The 18514-nt window shown below is 34.5% G+C and overlaps 3 protein-coding genes across 5 annotated transcripts; all 3 read left to right on the top strand.

Annotated features, from left to right (window-relative positions):
* Nucleotides 1-2771: 2771 nt before the first annotated feature.
* LOC103405184 (trifunctional UDP-glucose 4,6-dehydratase/UDP-4-keto-6-deoxy-D-glucose 3,5-epimerase/UDP-4-keto-L-rhamnose-reductase RHM1-like) lies at nucleotides 2772-6789 on the top strand. The gene is made up of 3 exons (XM_008344151.4): nucleotides 2772-3292; nucleotides 4337-5928; nucleotides 6025-6789. Exons 2-3 carry the CDS (start codon nucleotides 4354-4356, stop codon nucleotides 6487-6489), a joined length of 2040 nt encoding a protein of 679 aa, XP_008342373.1. The 5' UTR covers nucleotides 2772-3292; nucleotides 4337-4353; the 3' UTR covers nucleotides 6490-6789.
* Nucleotides 6790-7692: 903 nt separating this feature from the next.
* LOC103405186 (uncharacterized) lies at nucleotides 7693-11868 on the top strand. 3 transcript variants are annotated; one of them, XM_017323864.3, is made up of 4 exons: nucleotides 7693-7831; nucleotides 8111-10968; nucleotides 11068-11223; nucleotides 11611-11868. In XM_017323864.3, the coding sequence occupies exon 2, from the start codon at nucleotides 8194-8196 to the stop codon at nucleotides 8587-8589; it is 396 nt and encodes a 131-aa protein (XP_017179353.3). In that variant the 5' UTR covers nucleotides 7693-7831; nucleotides 8111-8193; the 3' UTR covers nucleotides 8590-10968; nucleotides 11068-11223; nucleotides 11611-11868. The 3 variants fall into 3 exon arrangements, with proteins under 3 accessions (XP_017179353.3, XP_017179352.2, XP_070673679.1); XM_017323863.3 differs by having other exon boundaries at nucleotides 7701-7831; nucleotides 8076-10968; XM_070817578.1 differs by lacking the exon at nucleotides 7693-7831 and having other exon boundaries at nucleotides 8239-10968.
* Nucleotides 10039-10968, top strand: LOC114819133 (uncharacterized). The gene has a single exon (XM_029096781.1). It carries the CDS (start codon nucleotides 10039-10041, stop codon nucleotides 10966-10968), a length of 930 nt encoding a protein of 309 aa, XP_028952614.1.
* Nucleotides 11869-18514: the final 6646 nt, after the last annotated feature.

The following is an 18514-nucleotide window of genomic DNA, read 5'->3' on the forward strand; positions in this document are numbered from 1 at the left end:
TTTATTTTTAGTTTGTACCTATTTTTAACTTGCAAATATTTTTTAATTTGTACCAATTTTCTTTTCATTCTTAATTTGTACCCATATATTAGTTTCTTTTTGTGCCCATATTTTTTAAAGTTTTATTTGTGTTTGTACCCATGTGTATACCGTCACGTGACATTGTATATTTAATCAATAATAGAAAAATTGCATATGGTATATTTATGTTTTATGCTAAACTTTGTATCATATATTTATATTTTTAGTTTGTACCCGCTTTTAATTTGCAACATTTTTTTTTTAAATTTGTAGTATTTTCTTTTTAGTTTTATTTTGTACCCATGCACTAATTTGTTTTAGTGCCTATATTTTTAAAAATTCATTTGTATTCATAAATTTTAATCTTTTATTTGTACCCTAATTTATTTCTAATGTACCCATTCTTCTTTATTAATGTACCACTTTGTTATATGTGAAATGTACCCATTATTTTGTAAAATGTACCAATTTTTTTAACACTATGGATACATTCTTTTGCCATTTATTATTTCTTATTTTTACATATTTTTTATCCATTTATTCAATCAAAATGTTTGAATTTTTTTATTGTAACCGTTTCTAATAGTATTATAATGAGGGATTTTAAATTTATAGGATTATAAATCTCATAAAATATCAAATAATTAATGTCAAAACTATAAAAATATAAATATTAATAGTAATCTAATGAGGTGTACAAAGTCAATGGACCTTGATCAAACTTTGAATAATATTAAGGTTTTAATCAAAGAATGTTAAGGATTAGGGACCGCATCCAAAATATCCCTTTATTGTTTGATGTTTGATAATTGAGACATATGTTGCAATTTATTAAAGGGGGAACGGTAAGTGCATCTCTAGCAATCTCGAATTTTAACTTAAATTTCTTTTTCAGAATTCACTGTCAGAAAAAAAAAATGTGAGTCCATTTATTCTATGAGATAATCTAGTTTTGGTTTGAGATCTAAGTTTTCGAGTTTTTACCAAAGATATCCCTTGTTTTAGAAAAAATTATATGATGGACCGTCTTATAACATGAATCAGGTAAATAATGGCCAAATATGAAACAAATAACTTAATAGTTAAGAATTCAACAGCTAAAAATCTTAGTATTGCGATTCAAACCAATTCATACTAGAAAAAAAATCTTTGGATAGTCCCTTCATATCAAAGAAAAACTTACCTGTTTCGGATTCATAACTCTCATTGTTAGGAAACAAGAGGGGTAGAATTTTTGGTGTAGCTAAGTTTTTCTTGTTTTTACCATGTCCCAATAACTGGATGATGACTTCCACCACTCAACACTATACGACGTGGCAGAAACATCCACCTCCAGATTTTCTCCTCCGTGGAACTTTCCTCAAAGTTATAATATGATTATATATAATCATATTATATAATAATTTTTTGCTTTATGATGCAGCTGTAGGAACAATCGTCTCGTAATTGATTGCAGGAAAATTTGATTAGAAATGTTTCAGAGATTTAAAAAAAAAATAGAATTCTTTCTAAACTCTTTGATACCTTACATTTTGATGATATTCTCATGTCAATACTATACAACATTATATAAAAAAACATGAGAAGCATAGGTCAAATTTTTATTGGCGGAGACTACAACTAGTCAATGATGAGCCTAAATTAAAAAATAAAAAAACAAACGATATTATTTACATTAAATTAAGGAAGATAGGCTTAGTCCCATAATGGATTAACAATAATCGAACTTAAACTTTACACTTACAAGTTAAGAGTAATATCACTATACCGTAATACTAAATGACAATGATGAACCTAATTTGTTGGTGGTCGAAGTTAATTTTTCTGATGACGTGCCTATCCACCATAGGAAGATTTCACATAGATCTACACCGTCGATCACAACAACTCCCCTTGTTGTCGGGTTTACAAGGAGATGTCAAATCTCATCAAATTCAGTGGCCCCCCTTGATTTCACCGTACTTGATTAACATGATTAGTAAGTTTATTAATACATAATTACCACTGCTCAACCGTACAAAATTCCAAATCCTACCTGCCTTCCACAAAACCCAACGAACATTCCCATAGACAAAATATAATTTTTTTTAAATGTGTTTCAAGAGTAAATTGTACAAATGGTCCCTCAACTTTAATCAAATTAGAGCAATGGTCCTTCAACTAAAAATCCATTACCATTGGTCCCTCAACTTATCAAAATGTGTAGCTATAGTCATTTTCATCAATTTTGTCAAAATTTTGTCAAAATAAGCTATGTTGGAATGACCATTTATATAATTAGGGTCCATCAACTCATCAAAGTGTATAATTATGGTTCTTTTCGTCAACTATGTCAAAAAATTTGTCAAAACGAGTTATATTGTAAGGACCATTGCTACAATTGGATTAAAGTTAAAGGACTATTTCTCCACTTGAATTAAAGTTCAGGGACCAATGGTAATAGATTTTTAGTTGAGGGACCATAGCTGCACGTTTTGATAAGTTGAGGGACCAAAGGTAATGGATTTTTAGTTGAGGGACCATTGCTCCAATTGAGTTAAAGTTAAGAGATCATGGCTACAATTTACTCGTGTTTCAAATTTTAATTTTATCACATCGTACCTTAAAAATTTTAAATTGTATCAATTTATATTTACGGTCTGTTTGAACGTCTAATTTTTCATTTTTAATTAATGATGTGGCATATGTGAATTGACATACAAGAGACACTTGCACATTATGTACCAAAATATGCAATTAGTTATAAGTCTGGAAGACAAAACATCAATTCAGGATATTCTAAAGCTCGATGTTGAGGGGTTTTTTATTTTTTATTTTTTATTTTATTTTTTATTTTTTATCTTTTGCTCATGTAATGAAATGTGATTTACAAGTTAGTGCATTAAGAATTCGAAACTCGAAATCAATTTAATGAAAATAAAAAGATGAGACGATCAAAATGACCTAACTGCATAAATTTGTATAATGTAAAAAAACCTTATGCAATATAAAACAATTAAAACTCTGTGGATCATTTTAAAATCGCTTTTCAAAAAGGCCTGAAAAATATTTAGCCAAAGAAGAAAAAAAAAGGATTGTTGTAAATGCAAAATATCAATTATTGTGATGCATATTTATAAATACCCCATGCTTTACCTTCCCTCCTCACACACACTCATCTCCTTCTCCCTTTTTTTCTGGTCTTTTCTCTTCTTTCTTCTTCAATCTGTCTTAAATCCAGCACAGACAAAGGGCTGCGAATTAAACTCAAGATCCAGTCCAACCCAGAATTGTAAGTCAATAAAGCTTCAATCATTCCATTTTTTCTGTAATTAAACTAGTTTAATTTACTTAATCACGGGTCGATAACTGTTAATCAAGGAAAAACTCCCTCAATGTAGACCCAGATCTCTTCCTTATGCATAAAGTAATTCGAATTTTGAGCGTGTTTTACTGGGTTAATGGTAGTAAATTCAATGTGGGTTGTTATTTGTTTGCTTTATGAATGTTGGGTTTTTGGCAGATTCCGATTTTTTTAGTTGGGTACGATCTGGGTCGGTTTTGTGCTGCTTTTTTCATAATCCGAGTTGAATGCACTTCGCATTGTTGGTTGTTTGCGGGAGGGGGGGGGGGAGGAAATTGATTTCGAAAAACGAAATGCTTGTTTCTCTTTGAAAATCAAGACAGAAATCCGTTAAAAGAAGCTATTTGTATGGCCGATTTAATTATTCACGAGAGTTTCTTGTTGCCTTCTTAATCCCTGCTGTTTTTTTTTCTTTGATGGTAACTCTGCCATTATCTTAATTAGGCGGTTTTAGTTCGTTTGATAGATATTAAATATCTGATCAGATGTAAGAGTAGTCTTCCTTCTGTATTTTTTAAGTGCTCAGCGGAGGGGGGTGCTAAATTTCTGCTAGTCCTTTTCGGATAAAGGTTTTGAATCGACGCTCTTACAAGCAAAATAAGTTTACCCTTGTAGTATTTTTGTTTTTCCTGGAAATAATAATGCAGCAAATTTACCTGTATATATTCGGTGGAATGTGCCTTTTTAGTTTTGATTAGAGAATGGATGCCTTTGCACCTAAAATTTATTTTCTTTTCGTTGTTATCTCGCTTGAAATGCAGTCTAAGAATGATGAAGGTCTATTAAATTTGTAATTATTAAGTTATAAACTCGTGAAACCTCTGTTGCAAGTTTGTTTTGTCCGTGAATTTCCACTTTTTGTTTCCGTGTTAGTGGCAATATATCCCCTGTTTCTCCTGCATTCGTTAGCATGCTTTCTTGTAGTTCAAGTTTTGGGAGTCTGAGTCAAACTTTCAATGCTGGATTATGCAGAACTCTTTTGGATCGACATGGATACTGCGTATAAACCGAAGAACATCCTCCTTACTGGAGCTGCTGGCTTCATTGCTTCCCATGTTTGCAACCGGCTTATCCAGAACTACCCTGGCTACAAGATTGTAGTCCTTGACAAGCTTGATTACTGTTCAAATTTGAAGAACCTTAATCCTTCAAAGTCATCCCCCAACCTTAAGTTTATCAAGGGAGACATAGGCAGTGCCGATCTTGTCAACTTCATCCTTTTGACCGAGAACATTGATACAATAATGCACTTTGCAGCCCAGACCCATGTCGACAACTCTTTTGGTAACAGCTTTGAGTTCACCCAAAACAACATCTACGGTACACATGTTCTTCTAGAAGCATGCAAAGTCACCGGTCAAATCAAAAGATTTATTCATGTAAGCACAGATGAAGTCTACGGGGAGACAGATGAGGATGCTGTGGTGGGAAATCATGAGGCTTCTCAGCTTCTTCCAACAAACCCCTACTCTGCAACTAAGGCTGGAGCGGAGATGCTTGTTATGGCATATGGGCGTTCATATGGATTGCCTGTGATAACGACCAGAGGAAACAATGTTTATGGCCCCAACCAGTTCCCTGAAAAGATGATTCCAAAATTCATTCTCTTGGCTATGCAAGGGAAGCCTCTCCCGATTCATGGTGATGGATCCAATGTCAGAAGTTATCTCTATTGTGAGGATGTAGCAGAGGCATTTGAAGTCATTCTTCATAGGGGTGAGGTAGGCCATGTGTACAACATTGGGACGAAGAAAGAGAGGAGGGTGGTTGATGTGGCCAAGGAAATTTGCCAGCTATTTTCTCTGAACCCAGATACTCATGTCAAGTTTGTAGAGAACAGGCCTTTCAATGATCAGAGATATTTCTTGGATGACTCGAAGCTGAAAAGCTTGGGATGGTTGGAAAGGACTTTGTGGGAGGAGGGCTTGAGGAAGACCATGGAATGGTATGTCAAGAACCCCCAATGGTGGGGGGATGTTTCTGGGGCACTGCTCCCGCATCCAAGAATGCTCATGGTTCCTGGAATTGAAAGACAATTTGATGGTTCCGATACTGGCGATTCTGCTTACCCTTTGTCAGCAAGTGATTCTAGTCACAGCAAACTGGTCGTTCCAGCTCCAAGGAACATCCCATCTACTGAGAAGCCATCTCTAAAGTTTTTGATTTATGGTAAAACAGGGTGGATCGGAGGCCTTCTTGGGAAGATTTGTGAGAAGCAAGGGATATCGTGTGAGTATGGACGAGGGCGTCTTCAGGAACGGTCACAGCTCATGGCTGATATTCTGCGTGTCAAACCAACCCATGTTTTCAATGCTGCTGGAGTGACAGGCAGACCCAATGTGGATTGGTGTGAATCTCATAAACCAGAAACAATTCGCACCAATGTTGTTGGTACATTAACCTTGGCTGATGTCTGCAGAGATCACGGCCTCCTAGTGGTGAATTATGCCACTGGTTGCATTTTCGAGTATGATGATGCCCATCCACCAAGATCAGGAATTGGGTTCAAGGAGGAAGACACACCCAATTTCGCGGGCTCATTTTATTCCAAAACCAAAGCCATGGTATTTTATCCATCTGTCGTATCTAATACTGTGATAATATTAGAATAGCTCCCAAGTTCCCAACTGATACCTCTATTTCCCATTTTTGTGTAACAGGTTGAAGAGCTTCTGAAGGAGTATGACAATGTTTGCACTCTTAGAGTTCGGATGCCAATATCATCTGATCTCAGCAATCCACGCAACTTCATCACAAAGATCTCGCGCTACAATAAAGTGGTCGACATTCCAAACAGCATGACCATCTTGGACGAGCTTCTACCCATTTCAGTTGAGATGGCCAAGAGGAACTTGAGGGGCATCTGGAACTTCACAAACCCGGGCGTGGTAAGTCACAATGAGATCCTGGAGATGTACAAGAAGTACATTGACCCCAGTTTCAAGTGGACCAATTTTACAGTGGAAGAACAAGCCAAGGTTATTGTTGCAGCAAGGAGTAACAATGAGATGGATGCATCAAAGCTGAAGAAAGAGTTCCCTGAACTGCTTCCGATTAAGGAATCGCTGATTAAATACGTGTTTGAACCCAACAAGAAAACATTTGCAGGTGGAGCAGCAATTTAAGAGTCTCATGAAGTGGACCTCGATACCGATCCTATACATTTATTTATTTATTTTTCTTGTGGGAAATCGCTAGGGGTTTAGTTATTCTCATGTTGTGATTCCATCAGTGTCTGTGATAGCTTAGGTTAATTTCATAAGTTGGTGCTATTGGTTCTGGTTTGGCTATTGTGATATAAGAAGCTTTGGAATTGCTTCGGAAATATTTGAAGGGTCTACTGTAAGTTGGGGCATCGTAATTTTCAGATATGTAATAAATTAATTATTTTTATTTATACAAGTTCTTTTTAGTCTATTGGTTAATATTTTGTGTGATTTTTAAAACTTTTTAGCCAAAAATAGTATGCAAGATTAGGATAACTCCTCACTTTGACCTCTGAGATTTAAAATTAATAGAAGTAGTCCCTAAGTTTATCTACCATCAATCATTTTGGTCATTCCGTAAAATTTTTTATTAAATAAGGGTCAAATTGACAAAGATATTTTCAATTTAATAAGCAATAGGGCAAAATGATTTGACAAAATTTGAGGGTAATTTAGTCATTTTATTCTTATTTAATTTTTCATAGAATAACCAAAATGATTGATAGTTGACAAACTCAAGGAGCACTTCTATCTATTTCAAATCTCAGGGACCAAAGTAAGGAATTATACTAATCTCAATGACCATTTTAGTTAAAAAGCATTTTATACAAGCATGTCTGTCTCTAACCTATACATTCTCATCCAATGGGGATATACATTGTTCTTAAGGATATAGCGATCTCTTTACTTACACCTTTCATAGTGGGTCGGAAAATTGAGTTTCAGTATGTTGTAAGAATCAAATTCCTATAATGAGCCAAAACTTGAATTTTATAAGAGCAATCCTAATTCTTTAACATATGTGTTATATGAATAAAATTGCTCGATCACACAAGTATATTTGACATTGGAAAATATTGTGATTTATGACTTTCATAACATGTGCTAAGTGCTTAACACACACAGAAGATTACATAATTTTGTGCTTATGAACAAAAATTCGATTAAATTGTTTTTACAAAGATTAATTAAAATTATAGTCAATCAATCCCAATAGCAAATATATAAACGAATAAAAATTCTAAAATATAAAATATTCTAAAGCACCTTAAAATTTTCGTAAACATTGACCTCGTTAATACGGATAATTTTCTTTTTTGTCGATTTTTTAAATAATTTGTTTGATATTTCATATTTGCCACCGGCTTGCGCACCCTTCTAAGGTGCTTTGAACCCAAATCATAAAGATTTCTAGCGATTCCGAGCTACATTTCTACAAAACGATTTTGATACATGTTCCAATCTCCTGTCCCAGCTCAAGGTAACTCTCCAATCCCCAAAACCCTAATTTTCTCCCCCAAATTTGAGTTTCTCAGCTGCTCTACACTTGAATTAGTCTAATATTCTTTCATTTATCTTATTAATGCTAAAGTATGATTCTTGTGAATTGCCGCAATGTTTTTAGGGTTTTGGGTCAATCAGAGTGATCCATTTTTCGTTTTGAATTGTGTATTTGTTTGTGTTATGAATATGATTTGTCCTAATTTGGGAGTTTTAAGTATTAGGGTTTTGATGTTGATGGAAATAATTGGGAAAACAGGTTCCGGGTATCGCTGGTTGTTTGCTGGTGTATGATATTCTTTGTTTGGGTATCTGAGAGGGTTGATTTGGCTGTACATTTTGATGGATAATGAGGAGAATGCTACTGGTGATGGTGATCATGGGGAGGCTTTAGGGTATGCACGTGTTGTGGGTCCCGAAGAAGACATGGAAGAAGATGTCGAGGATGACGAAGAGGATGAGGAAGATGAGGAGGTGGAGGAAGACATTGGGGATGAGGAAGAGAATGTTTTGAGTTTTATAGATGGGATTAATCCTTTAGATTTTGTGGAAGATGATGGTGACCAACTTTATCAGCGACTTCTGGGGACAGATTACAAGGCATTAGCCGAGAGAAAGAGAAAAGCACTTGTGGATAGCAGGCCCGAAGGTTCAGCTAAGAAGGGCAGGCAAGAGGATCTTACTGGAGCAAGCATGGAGGAAATAATGGAGGCCATGAATTATGGTATGCAAAGGTGATCAAGGAAGAGTAAGAAAAGAGGTAGACGAAAAGGATCAACGAAGAAACTTACACCCGAGATTAATAGAATGCTTGGTGAAGCTAATCTTCACTATGCATTTGGCCGGTTTGAAGAGGCCGTACCCATCTTGTCTGAAGTTGTAAAGAAAGCACCAAATTTGCCTGACTCATATCATACGCTTGGAATTATCCATGATAATCTTGGTAATGAATTGGATGCCTTGAATTGCTACAGAATTGCTGCATTTTTAACACCAAGAGATCCAGCTCTTTGGGAACTATTTTTTGACCGGTTCAATAAACAAGGTAACAGTCATGATTCTATTTATTGCCTTTCAAGAGCAATATCAGCAGATCCTGAAAATATGAATCTGAAATTTGATCGTGCTTCACTTTATGTTAAGCTTGGAGATTATCAGAAAGCTGTTGCGTCGTATGAACAGATAGTACAAGCATGTCCTGATAATGTTGAAGCACTCAAGACGGGAGCAATAATGTATGAAAGATGTGGTCAGCAAGAGCGTTCTATACAGATTCTGGAGGATTATCTCATAAATCATCCAACTGAAGCTGATCTTAGTGTCGTTAATCTGCTGGCTTCCATACTTATGGAAAATAATTCACATAAGGAAGCCCTTCAGCATATCGAGCATGCACAACTGGTATTCTGTTCAGAAAAAGAGATGCCTCTGGCAATGACAATTAAAGCAGGAATATGCCATGCTTACCTTGGAAATATGGAAAAGGCAAAAAGTATTTTTAGTGCTCTTGATGAGAAGAGTGCAGATAATGCTGACTTGATTGCTAAAGTTGCAAAGTCATATATGAGTCTTGGGCATCATAGTTCTGTGTTGAAGTATTATTTGATGTTGAAAGGAAATGTTGAATTTAATAACGGCTTTATAATTATGAAAATCGCTCAATGTCATTTGTCCTTGAATGATAGAGTACAGGCGATTTTGTGCTTCTATGAAGCTTTGAAGACACTTGAAGATGATATTGAGGCCCGATTAACATTGGCTTTTATTCTTGTTGAAGAAGCCAGGGAAGATGAAGCCATTTTGTTGCTATCTCCTCCGAAAAATCTAGGTCATATGGACCACCAAACAGATAAATCAGAACCATGGTGGTGCAATGGAAAGGTGAAACTGAAGCTTTGCAACATTTACCGAGCTAAGCGGATGGCCAAGGAATTTGTAGATACAATCTATCATCTCGTACATGAGTCACTAAGCATCGAATCACTTCAGCAAAAGGTGAAAGTGAAAAGAAGGCTCACAAAAACTGTCCTGTTATAAAGAGTCAAGGTCCTGGAGGATCACCAAAAACAGAACCTATTGTGCATATCTAGACCAGTAGCTCCTGCTTCAGATCTGCTGAAAGCTGCAAGAGCGAAGAAGTTGCTTCAGAAGAAGGCAAAAGTAAAGGAAGATAAGAAAGCTGAGGCAATGGCTTTTGGAGTTGACTGGCAAAGTGATGATTCAGATGATGATCCTCTAGAAGAAAAACATAAAGAACCTCCCTTGCCAGATCTTCTCAAGGACAAAGAGCATAACGGCCTCATAATAGACTTATGTAAGTCATTGGCTTCCTTGCAAAGATATTGCGAAGCATTGGAGATAATAAATCTTTTTTTGAAAGTAACTCGCAACACATCTTCTGTTGCGGAGGAACTCCGGTCTCTTGGAGCTCAAATTGCATACAACACTCCTGATCCTGAGCATGGGGTTAGCTGTGTAAAATACATTGTGGACCTGCATCCATATAGAAATGCTGCCTGGAAATGCTATTACAAGGTAATTAGCAGATTAGATGACTGGTATGCAAGGCATTACAAGTTTCTACGCAATAAGAGAGACAAACTCAGAAACTGTGCACCTCCCAGTCTCATTTCTGGGCATCATTTTACTAAAAAAAGCCGTCATCAAGATGCTGCGAGGGAATACCTTGAAGCTGATAAATTATTGCCGGAGAATCCCCTGATTAATCTATGTGTTGGTACTGCTTTAATCAACTTATCCCTTGGACATAGACTTCAGAATAGGCACCAGTGTGTTGTACAAGGATTAGCATTCCTCCACAACAATTTGCAGCTTTGTGAATTCAGCCAGGAGGCTTTCTACAACGTAGCCAGGGCTTACCATCAGGTCGGCATTGTGACTCTGGCAGCTTGGCATTATGACAAAGTTCTTGCAATGCAAGTGAAGGATTACCCCATGCCAAAGCTTCCGCATGAAAAGCCAGAGTCTGCTGAAAATCGAAAACTGGGTTACTGTGACCTTCGAAGAGAAGCAGCTTATAATTTGCATCTCATCTACAAAAAGAGTGGAGCGGTTGATCTTGCTCGAACCGTCTTAAGAGATCACTGCACTTTCTGAGTATGCAACTCTACATTAAAACATTAGAATTCAGTTGCTCTTTGTTTTTGGTCTTTAGTATATGAATTAGTAACAGTATATTTCCTTTGCTTGTTGCAGAATTATGTTCCTGATCTCAGATATTGTGACTGATGAGAGGGAGGCTTCCTACTCCCTAGTTGATCTCTCTGGTTCTCAAATACCTATTATTGTTCATAGCAACGTTCTGTGGCCTAAGCCTCGGAGAAAAGCGAGGGAAACGCTAAAAATAGAAAGGTTTGTGATCCACTCAGCAATTTGTACATGACATTATTGCAAATCCCATGTTAAATCCCCTACTTCACAGTCCATTGGTCTCCTCCTCAAGTATATGATAATATGATATACATGCACACAAATGTTGCACTTGATCAAAGTATTTTAATAGATTACAACCTGATTCTGTTTTTGCTTTTAAACCTTTTCGACGAAATCGTAGCAATAAAAAATGATGAAGCTTTAGAATTTGCAGTAAATTGTTCCAGAAGTACTTTTTATCTTTGCCAAGTTAAGTTTTTAGTTCATGTAATTTGACATGAAGTTTGAATTGTCGCAATTTGACTCATTTAGTTTACTAATTGTTGCACATTGACCTAATTTTGTCAAAATTTTCTATCTAATTAGGTCGTGAGTGGCACATGCGATATTAAATTGGACCTTTCAGAAGGTGTAAAACACCACATGTGTCCTTCACATTGGGATATTCTGTTGGCATCGGGGAAAACAGAGGAAAGGGAGGCTTTCACCTGAGTGCATGACCACTCTAAAGTGGTGGTAAGCATAATTACTATTAGATTATTTGAAGTTTCAATATTTATGTAGTGGATAAATTAAATCAAACTCATTCAACCGTAAAGAATAAGACGATGAGGATCACCATCACTTTAGGGTAGTGAGCAAAAACATTTCGGCTTTCATCACTGCACCTCTCCATTTTTTTCCAGCAAAAAAAAAAAAATCAAAGCTCCGATGATTTGTGATGCTTTTCTTTCTCTCTTTTTGTTTCTCCATGTGATCTTGGATTCAATTAATCGAAAAAGAGAGAGAGGCCGGTGTAAAGTGGAGTTAGTGGGAGCGTAATGTTCAACGACAGTACAATATGGTGGTTCTTATTTTTCTTAAGGGTATGACAAGAGGGAAGAAGAGAAGAAGGAAAAAAAATGAAAGGAGATAATAATCGTTGACGAACACGAGGGAAAATTTTGCCTAAGTTTTGGTTTGGGTTTGCTGAAAATAATAGAGAGGTGCAATTAAGTGGTGGGCTATGGATATTGGGTGTATAGATAAAAACATCAATCTTTCTTCGCTCAAGTAAAAACACTACTCTTTATTTTCTTTTTTTCTCATTCATTTAAACTCTGTTTGGATGAGAAAATTTAAGATTACTAAGAAATTTTAAAATAATAAAAATTCAAATGACGAAATTTAATTATCTAGAATTTATGAATTTTTTTATTTAGTTAACTTAAAATAACAATAAAATTTGAATTCTAAATTTGTTATTTTTAAGTTCTCACTTATATCATAGAAATTTGAAAATGAAACATATTTATGTGGAATTTAATCTTGGAAATTGAACGTCCCAAGTTCCAAGGTTTTTTTTTCACGTGGAAATTCTAAATTCCTATGTTTATGAATCCAAACAAGGGAATTTATACATGTCAATTTTATAATTTCTGTCATTTGTCAAAATTTCAAGTTTATTTCCTTCATCTAAACAAAGTTTTAGGATGAACCGTAGTATAAGAATAATAAAGTATTTGGTGGAGTGTCGAATTAAATAACAGATTAAATTATTTTTAAAATTAAAAAAAATATAGTTTGCTCCTTTTTAGTTCTCTCACTCTCTACCCCAATCTCTCTACCTTTCCTCTCATCTTCGCACCAGACTTGGATTCTCTATTTTTCGTCGAATTCTCAGAGGAAATCCTGGTCCCGTCAGACTCCAAGCCATAACACGCGCACTGGCCACCGCAATGTCCTTCTTCACGGCGTACCCATCCCCTGAATCCACCGCAATCTCCTCCTTCACGTCCTCCTCTTCGTTCAGGTTCGTTGGATACGAACTCTAAGTCTCGGGAATTGAGGGCTTCGGCAAAGGGAAGAGCCTCCTCATCGGTGAAATCGAGCGATATGGGCTCCAAGTCTCGAGAATTGAGGGGATTGGGGGATCCGCAGAGAGAGGTGCTCCAACTCTCGGGAATTGGAGGATCTGCAGAGAGAGGAGCTTGCTGAGGAGGACGACGAGAGAGGCTCTGGATTATTCGACGGTTGGGAGGGAGGGGAAGAGAGAGACGAGGTTGTAGGCAAGGAGAGGCGATGAGGAGGACAAGGCGAGGACGGAAGGTCTTAGAGACTAGCGAGTGAAAGCTAAGTCCGTTAAAGCTAATCCGCGTACGTAACAAACACGGCACTTCATTAATTTTTAATCCCGTTCAGTGAAGTGAAACTTAAGGACGCCAAACAAACGTGCTTTTAAGGACAAATTTGAAAATTCAGTGGAAAAAATGGAACTATTATTAGAATTTCAAAAATTTTATTCTACTGTATTTTTTTTTCTAATTATAAAGAATTTGAAATGCTAAATGAGATATTTAAAGTGTTAATAATAATTTCAAAAAAAAATTATTTTGACTAGGTGTAGCGATAAAATAAATGGGTCTAATAAAGTAATTCTTTTAATTTTTATACCATTGAGACTGAGATAATGTATCGACTGCCAAAAAAGTCTCTGCACTTTATGAAAGAGCACTGAAAGAGATTTAACTTTTTTTTTTGTTAGAGCATACACTGAAAGAGATTTTAGAGAAAATAATTTTGAATTTCAAAAGTATTTAAGATGATATTTCTTTTTACTTGTAAGTGAAATATTTTAGATTCTAATTAGATTGCTTAGTGTGTGGGTTAACCGAACTTTTCTTCCTTTTAATGTAAAATATAACGCTGTACCAAAAAAAAAGTGATTTTCCTTGATCAATTTACATTGATTTAATAAATATTTTCTTTAAAAAATACTTTTATTTAATGTTAGATTAACTAAATTTAAAGACAAAATTTAAGAAATTAAATGACATGAAAATTAATGATTGATTTATTACTTAAGTATTAATAAACATACTCAATCCTATCAATTCATTTAATTTATAAATTTTATTTCTAAATTTAATCTTCTTAGCATATCTTTTTTAAAAACATTTTCCAACCATCTTTCTTGGTACGAATACTTTTGACCTTTTCATCGTTGTCTATTTTGTACCTGATGGGACATTGCCAAGTCATAAGCAAATTAGATTGCTGCCGCGTGTATGATGTGTATCTGTGGATGTGACTTGAGGATCAAAAGGGACCCAAATTGCATGTTACCAGGCAAAAGGGACCCAAATTGCATGTTACCAGGCTCAAGTTTGGGTAAAGGAAGGGGACACGAACTTTGTGGGCCCATAATTGTGAGAGTCCACCATAATCCATCTTTGCGGAATCTCTTTATTCGGCTCCTTGAATTTAGCAAAAACATTGAGCTTAGGCCAACTCCAACCTATGGCTTAAAATCTATAATTCCCTTTCTATTTCTTCCAATTCATTCCAACCCCAGTTTTAATTTGGACCTAAAAAAAAAAAAAAAAAAAAAAATCATATTTAGGCCAGGATTTAAGCCAAGATTAGTGGTGGAGCCTCCACCCACATAGGTGTGTCTCCCACTTGTCAGCCGATAAAATTGAGCCCAACGGCTCTTTTGGTTGATCAATGACTCACATTCAAATGAGTTGTTGGTTATCCAACGGTTCACATTTAATTTAGTTAATATTTTTGTTTTATATTTACAAATTTATTGAATTCAATAACTGAAATCGAATATGATCAAATCTAACTGTAAAAAAAAATAATTTCTCAACGGTTAGAATAATTATAAAAAAATTATTTAACTCAAAATTCACCCAAAAATTCTATAAATACCTATATATTTGTTAAAACATCCACACAAAACTTACTTTTCTCCTACAATTCTTCCAATTTTTCTTTCTACCATCTTCCAAAACCATGTGTTTGCTCATGTGTCTTGTGTTTATACATCTCTATCAAGTGTTTCATATTCTTCTATAGTGTTTCATGAGTTTCATATGTCGGTTTAGTGATTTTTTTAATGTTTATCGAAATTTAAATATTTTTAGGTTAAAATGTTTATAAAATTAATTTAAGATAGTCTACACAATTTTTTTTAAAGTTAATTTAAAAAAAATAGCCTAAATTCATTCGTTAATAATTTGGGGCTAAAATTTTAGACCAAAAAGTTGGAGCAGAAAAACTGTTTCTAGATTAAAAGTTAAATTTTCTGGACCAAAAATTTTAAGTTTTAGATAAAGGGTTGAAGATGGTCTTATAGGCATGTACCTTCAAACCCAAATTGAGGAAAATTATTTACATAGAAGCTGTTCATCAACGCTGTGGTGCCCTGATTTAATAAATAATACTATCTTTAATGATTTTTTCACTTTTTTTCTGCTAAAGTTTGAGGTATCCTACATCCAGAGGGCGAAACTTTGAGAAATCGACTTCCTGCTATCATTGGGCCGAATGACATTGTGCTCAGAGAAGTTTTCCAAACACTGGAGTTCCTGATCGGTTGAACTTCTTAATGCTCATTCTTAGATGTATAGCAGGTGATAGATATCGAAGAAACTGATGATCTGATAAAGCAACAACTCAAAATAGCCGTTGAGATTAACCTAACTTCTCCGCTTGATCATTTTACAAATCCTCAGAATCAAACGAGCTTTACCCTTTTATTTCACACGAGATCTAAAAAAAATATATTTGAATTTGTTATATTTATTTCTTAAATGATATGCACAATTAGGTCAACTGTTTATACATAGACTAGGGTAATTCTTAGTGGGGCTTGAAAAGGCTAAAGACACTTCAATCCACCCCTGGCCACATTCAAATAATACAGACCCTCTCAAATCTTTCAACCAAAAAATAACTTATATTTTGCCTTTTTTTCTACATAAAATTAGAACACCATATCATTAAAAAATTCGTTCCATATATAAATTACACCTTCCTCAATAACTTAAACTCAGCCTAAATTGTAGGTCCTCATTTCACGTGCTTGTTAAGCTTATGGTTCCTCACATAACTGGAGCGCGTATCGGTTTAATTCTCAACCAATGTGTTGTGTTCAATGAATAAAAAAGTAGTGTTGTGAGGTGTCAACCTCTAAGCAAAAGAAATTTGTGACATGATAGTCGACTACTATATGTCAAGGTCACGATCGACGAGAAAACTACATATCATACTTTCGTGTCATTGGTTTGAATCTTCTGTATTACTCCCCAAAAAATTGGAGATTTTTCATTATGCTATCGGAATATGACAATGTAACAAACTTATGCGAGCAAATAGTTCTTAACCACTCAAACTATAAATGTTTTTGAAATTAAGACTGAGCGGTTACAATCAAATTATAAATGTTTTTGAAATTGAGACTAAGCGGTTACAATCAAAGTTGTCTTTATTGATGTATTATTTCATGCCATAAATGTAAGGAATCTTAACAAAACATTCATGATACTATTCACTTTTAACGTTAAGGATATTTTTACCTTCAAAAGTCACTCTTTATACTATTCACTTACATCTTTCTTTTGTCCTTTCCTTTTGATTAAAACTAAAGTTTTTTAAGGACTTTTCGTTAGTTTTCTTTAAAATGTATTACTTTCTTTGGGGAAATAAATCTCCAAATGTATATATTTTGGACTTCTAGTTGCTCAAAACAAACTTGGTGAAGGTATTGATAAACACACATTTTTTTCATCTTCCTTCAGAACTTTGTTTAATTTTGTCTATTATATCGTTTGATTTATTTAATCAAATGACCATAATTAAATAAAGATGTGTGCGAAGTTTAAAATGGTGTGAAAATCAACTCCCTTAAGAAAATATCTCGTTTTCACGGTGGATAACAAATTCAGTCATTGTCACCCTCTAATTTTCTTTTACATTATAATGATAATATATACACTTCAAAGTTTGTTGTATGCTTCAAAATTAAATAAATAAACAATAAAAATGTGTAAGGAATTCAACTTGTTTTGGTGGTTTTGCTTTCTAGGGGAAAGATGAAAGCGTTAATTGCTCAATTTGTCGTACTTTTTTATTACCCCTTTTAAAAATGTAGCTTTGGTCATGAAAACTTCCCAAATGCGAGAAAAAAAAATGATTTGCTTCTTTTGACCTAAATCATGAGAGAGGATTCGCAATCTAGCAAGCCTTAAAGTGTGGATTTAAATTACCTTTCCTTTGATTTTATATTGTAATTCAATGGTGCTTGTCTGGTTGAAAAGAGAGAGTTGTCAAAAACATCAAATCTTCGAAAACATTATTCAAATATTTCGAGATTGTTTTTCTTTTGAAAAAAGATTTTTTCTTGTTATGTATAAATTTAGTAATGAAACGTGTTATGCAAGTTTATTTAGGTAGCATTTTTTATTTTTTATTTGTATGGGTAGCGCTATTTAGTAAGTAGCGAATTGTTGGATGGACATATAGCATCTTCTTTTTCAACATCATGCGTTTTGAATTCAAAATTTACTCCCTCTTCTTAGTTCTTAGAGTAGTAATGTCATTTATAATTTATAGTAATAATGTTATTTGTATCATATTTACTAATTACTTTGTTAATTGTCATTTTTAAAGCAGTGAAAATCTACCGCTTATATACGTGTGATCTGTATTAAACATGTTATCATTAAATATTATCAAATATATACCAACAGTACTCTAACTGTATATATTTTCCTAGGAAATATTTGTTTATAGCTAGATAGTACATTTTATAATTTTTTTTCTCTCATTTTGTTTGTGCTAATTAAAAATATGCATAACACCAAAACCACATGTAAGGAACAATATACGCCTGGACTTAAGAAGTAATCGTTTTGGTACCGGTGCATGGGAACTAATTTATTGGACCGACTAAGATCTTGCCCACAAAATCCAAAGTAATGCATGTGCATGCAGACATGGATACAACAATAAGGTCACTTCAAAATTAGTCCAAATAATTAACCACACCATGATTTATACTCAATCAAGTACTCTATACGTTACATATAGTTTATCTATTAAACATATAACTTTTCTATTTAATTAGAAAAACCTTTTTAATCCATTTTTCAGTCAAGTATAAAACTTTCAAGTAGCCTCCTCATACGTGAAGTTGCTAGCGTTTCGATATACATACGAACTATATTATACGTATTATCAAATCGACCCATCAGTCAGTGGCGGATTGATCCTTGAGTGGGTTGGGCTATATCTCAACCGATATTTTGGAGAAAAATGTAATAATAAGGTATAGTCTTCTTCTTCTTCATTAACACAATCTTCATCCATGTAGCTTCTTCAACCATTTTAACATCTAAGGACCTTTGTTTTTGACTTTTAGTCCACCCCGTTTTACCATTCTAGATCCATCCCTGCATGAATGTTCGAACGTAAAGCTTTTCTTTTACAACTCATCTCATGC

The sequence above is a fragment of the Malus domestica genome, chromosome 17 (assembly GCF_042453785.1).
Source record: "Malus domestica chromosome 17, GDT2T_hap1".
Taxonomy (NCBI): domain Eukaryota; kingdom Viridiplantae; phylum Streptophyta; class Magnoliopsida; order Rosales; family Rosaceae; genus Malus; species Malus domestica.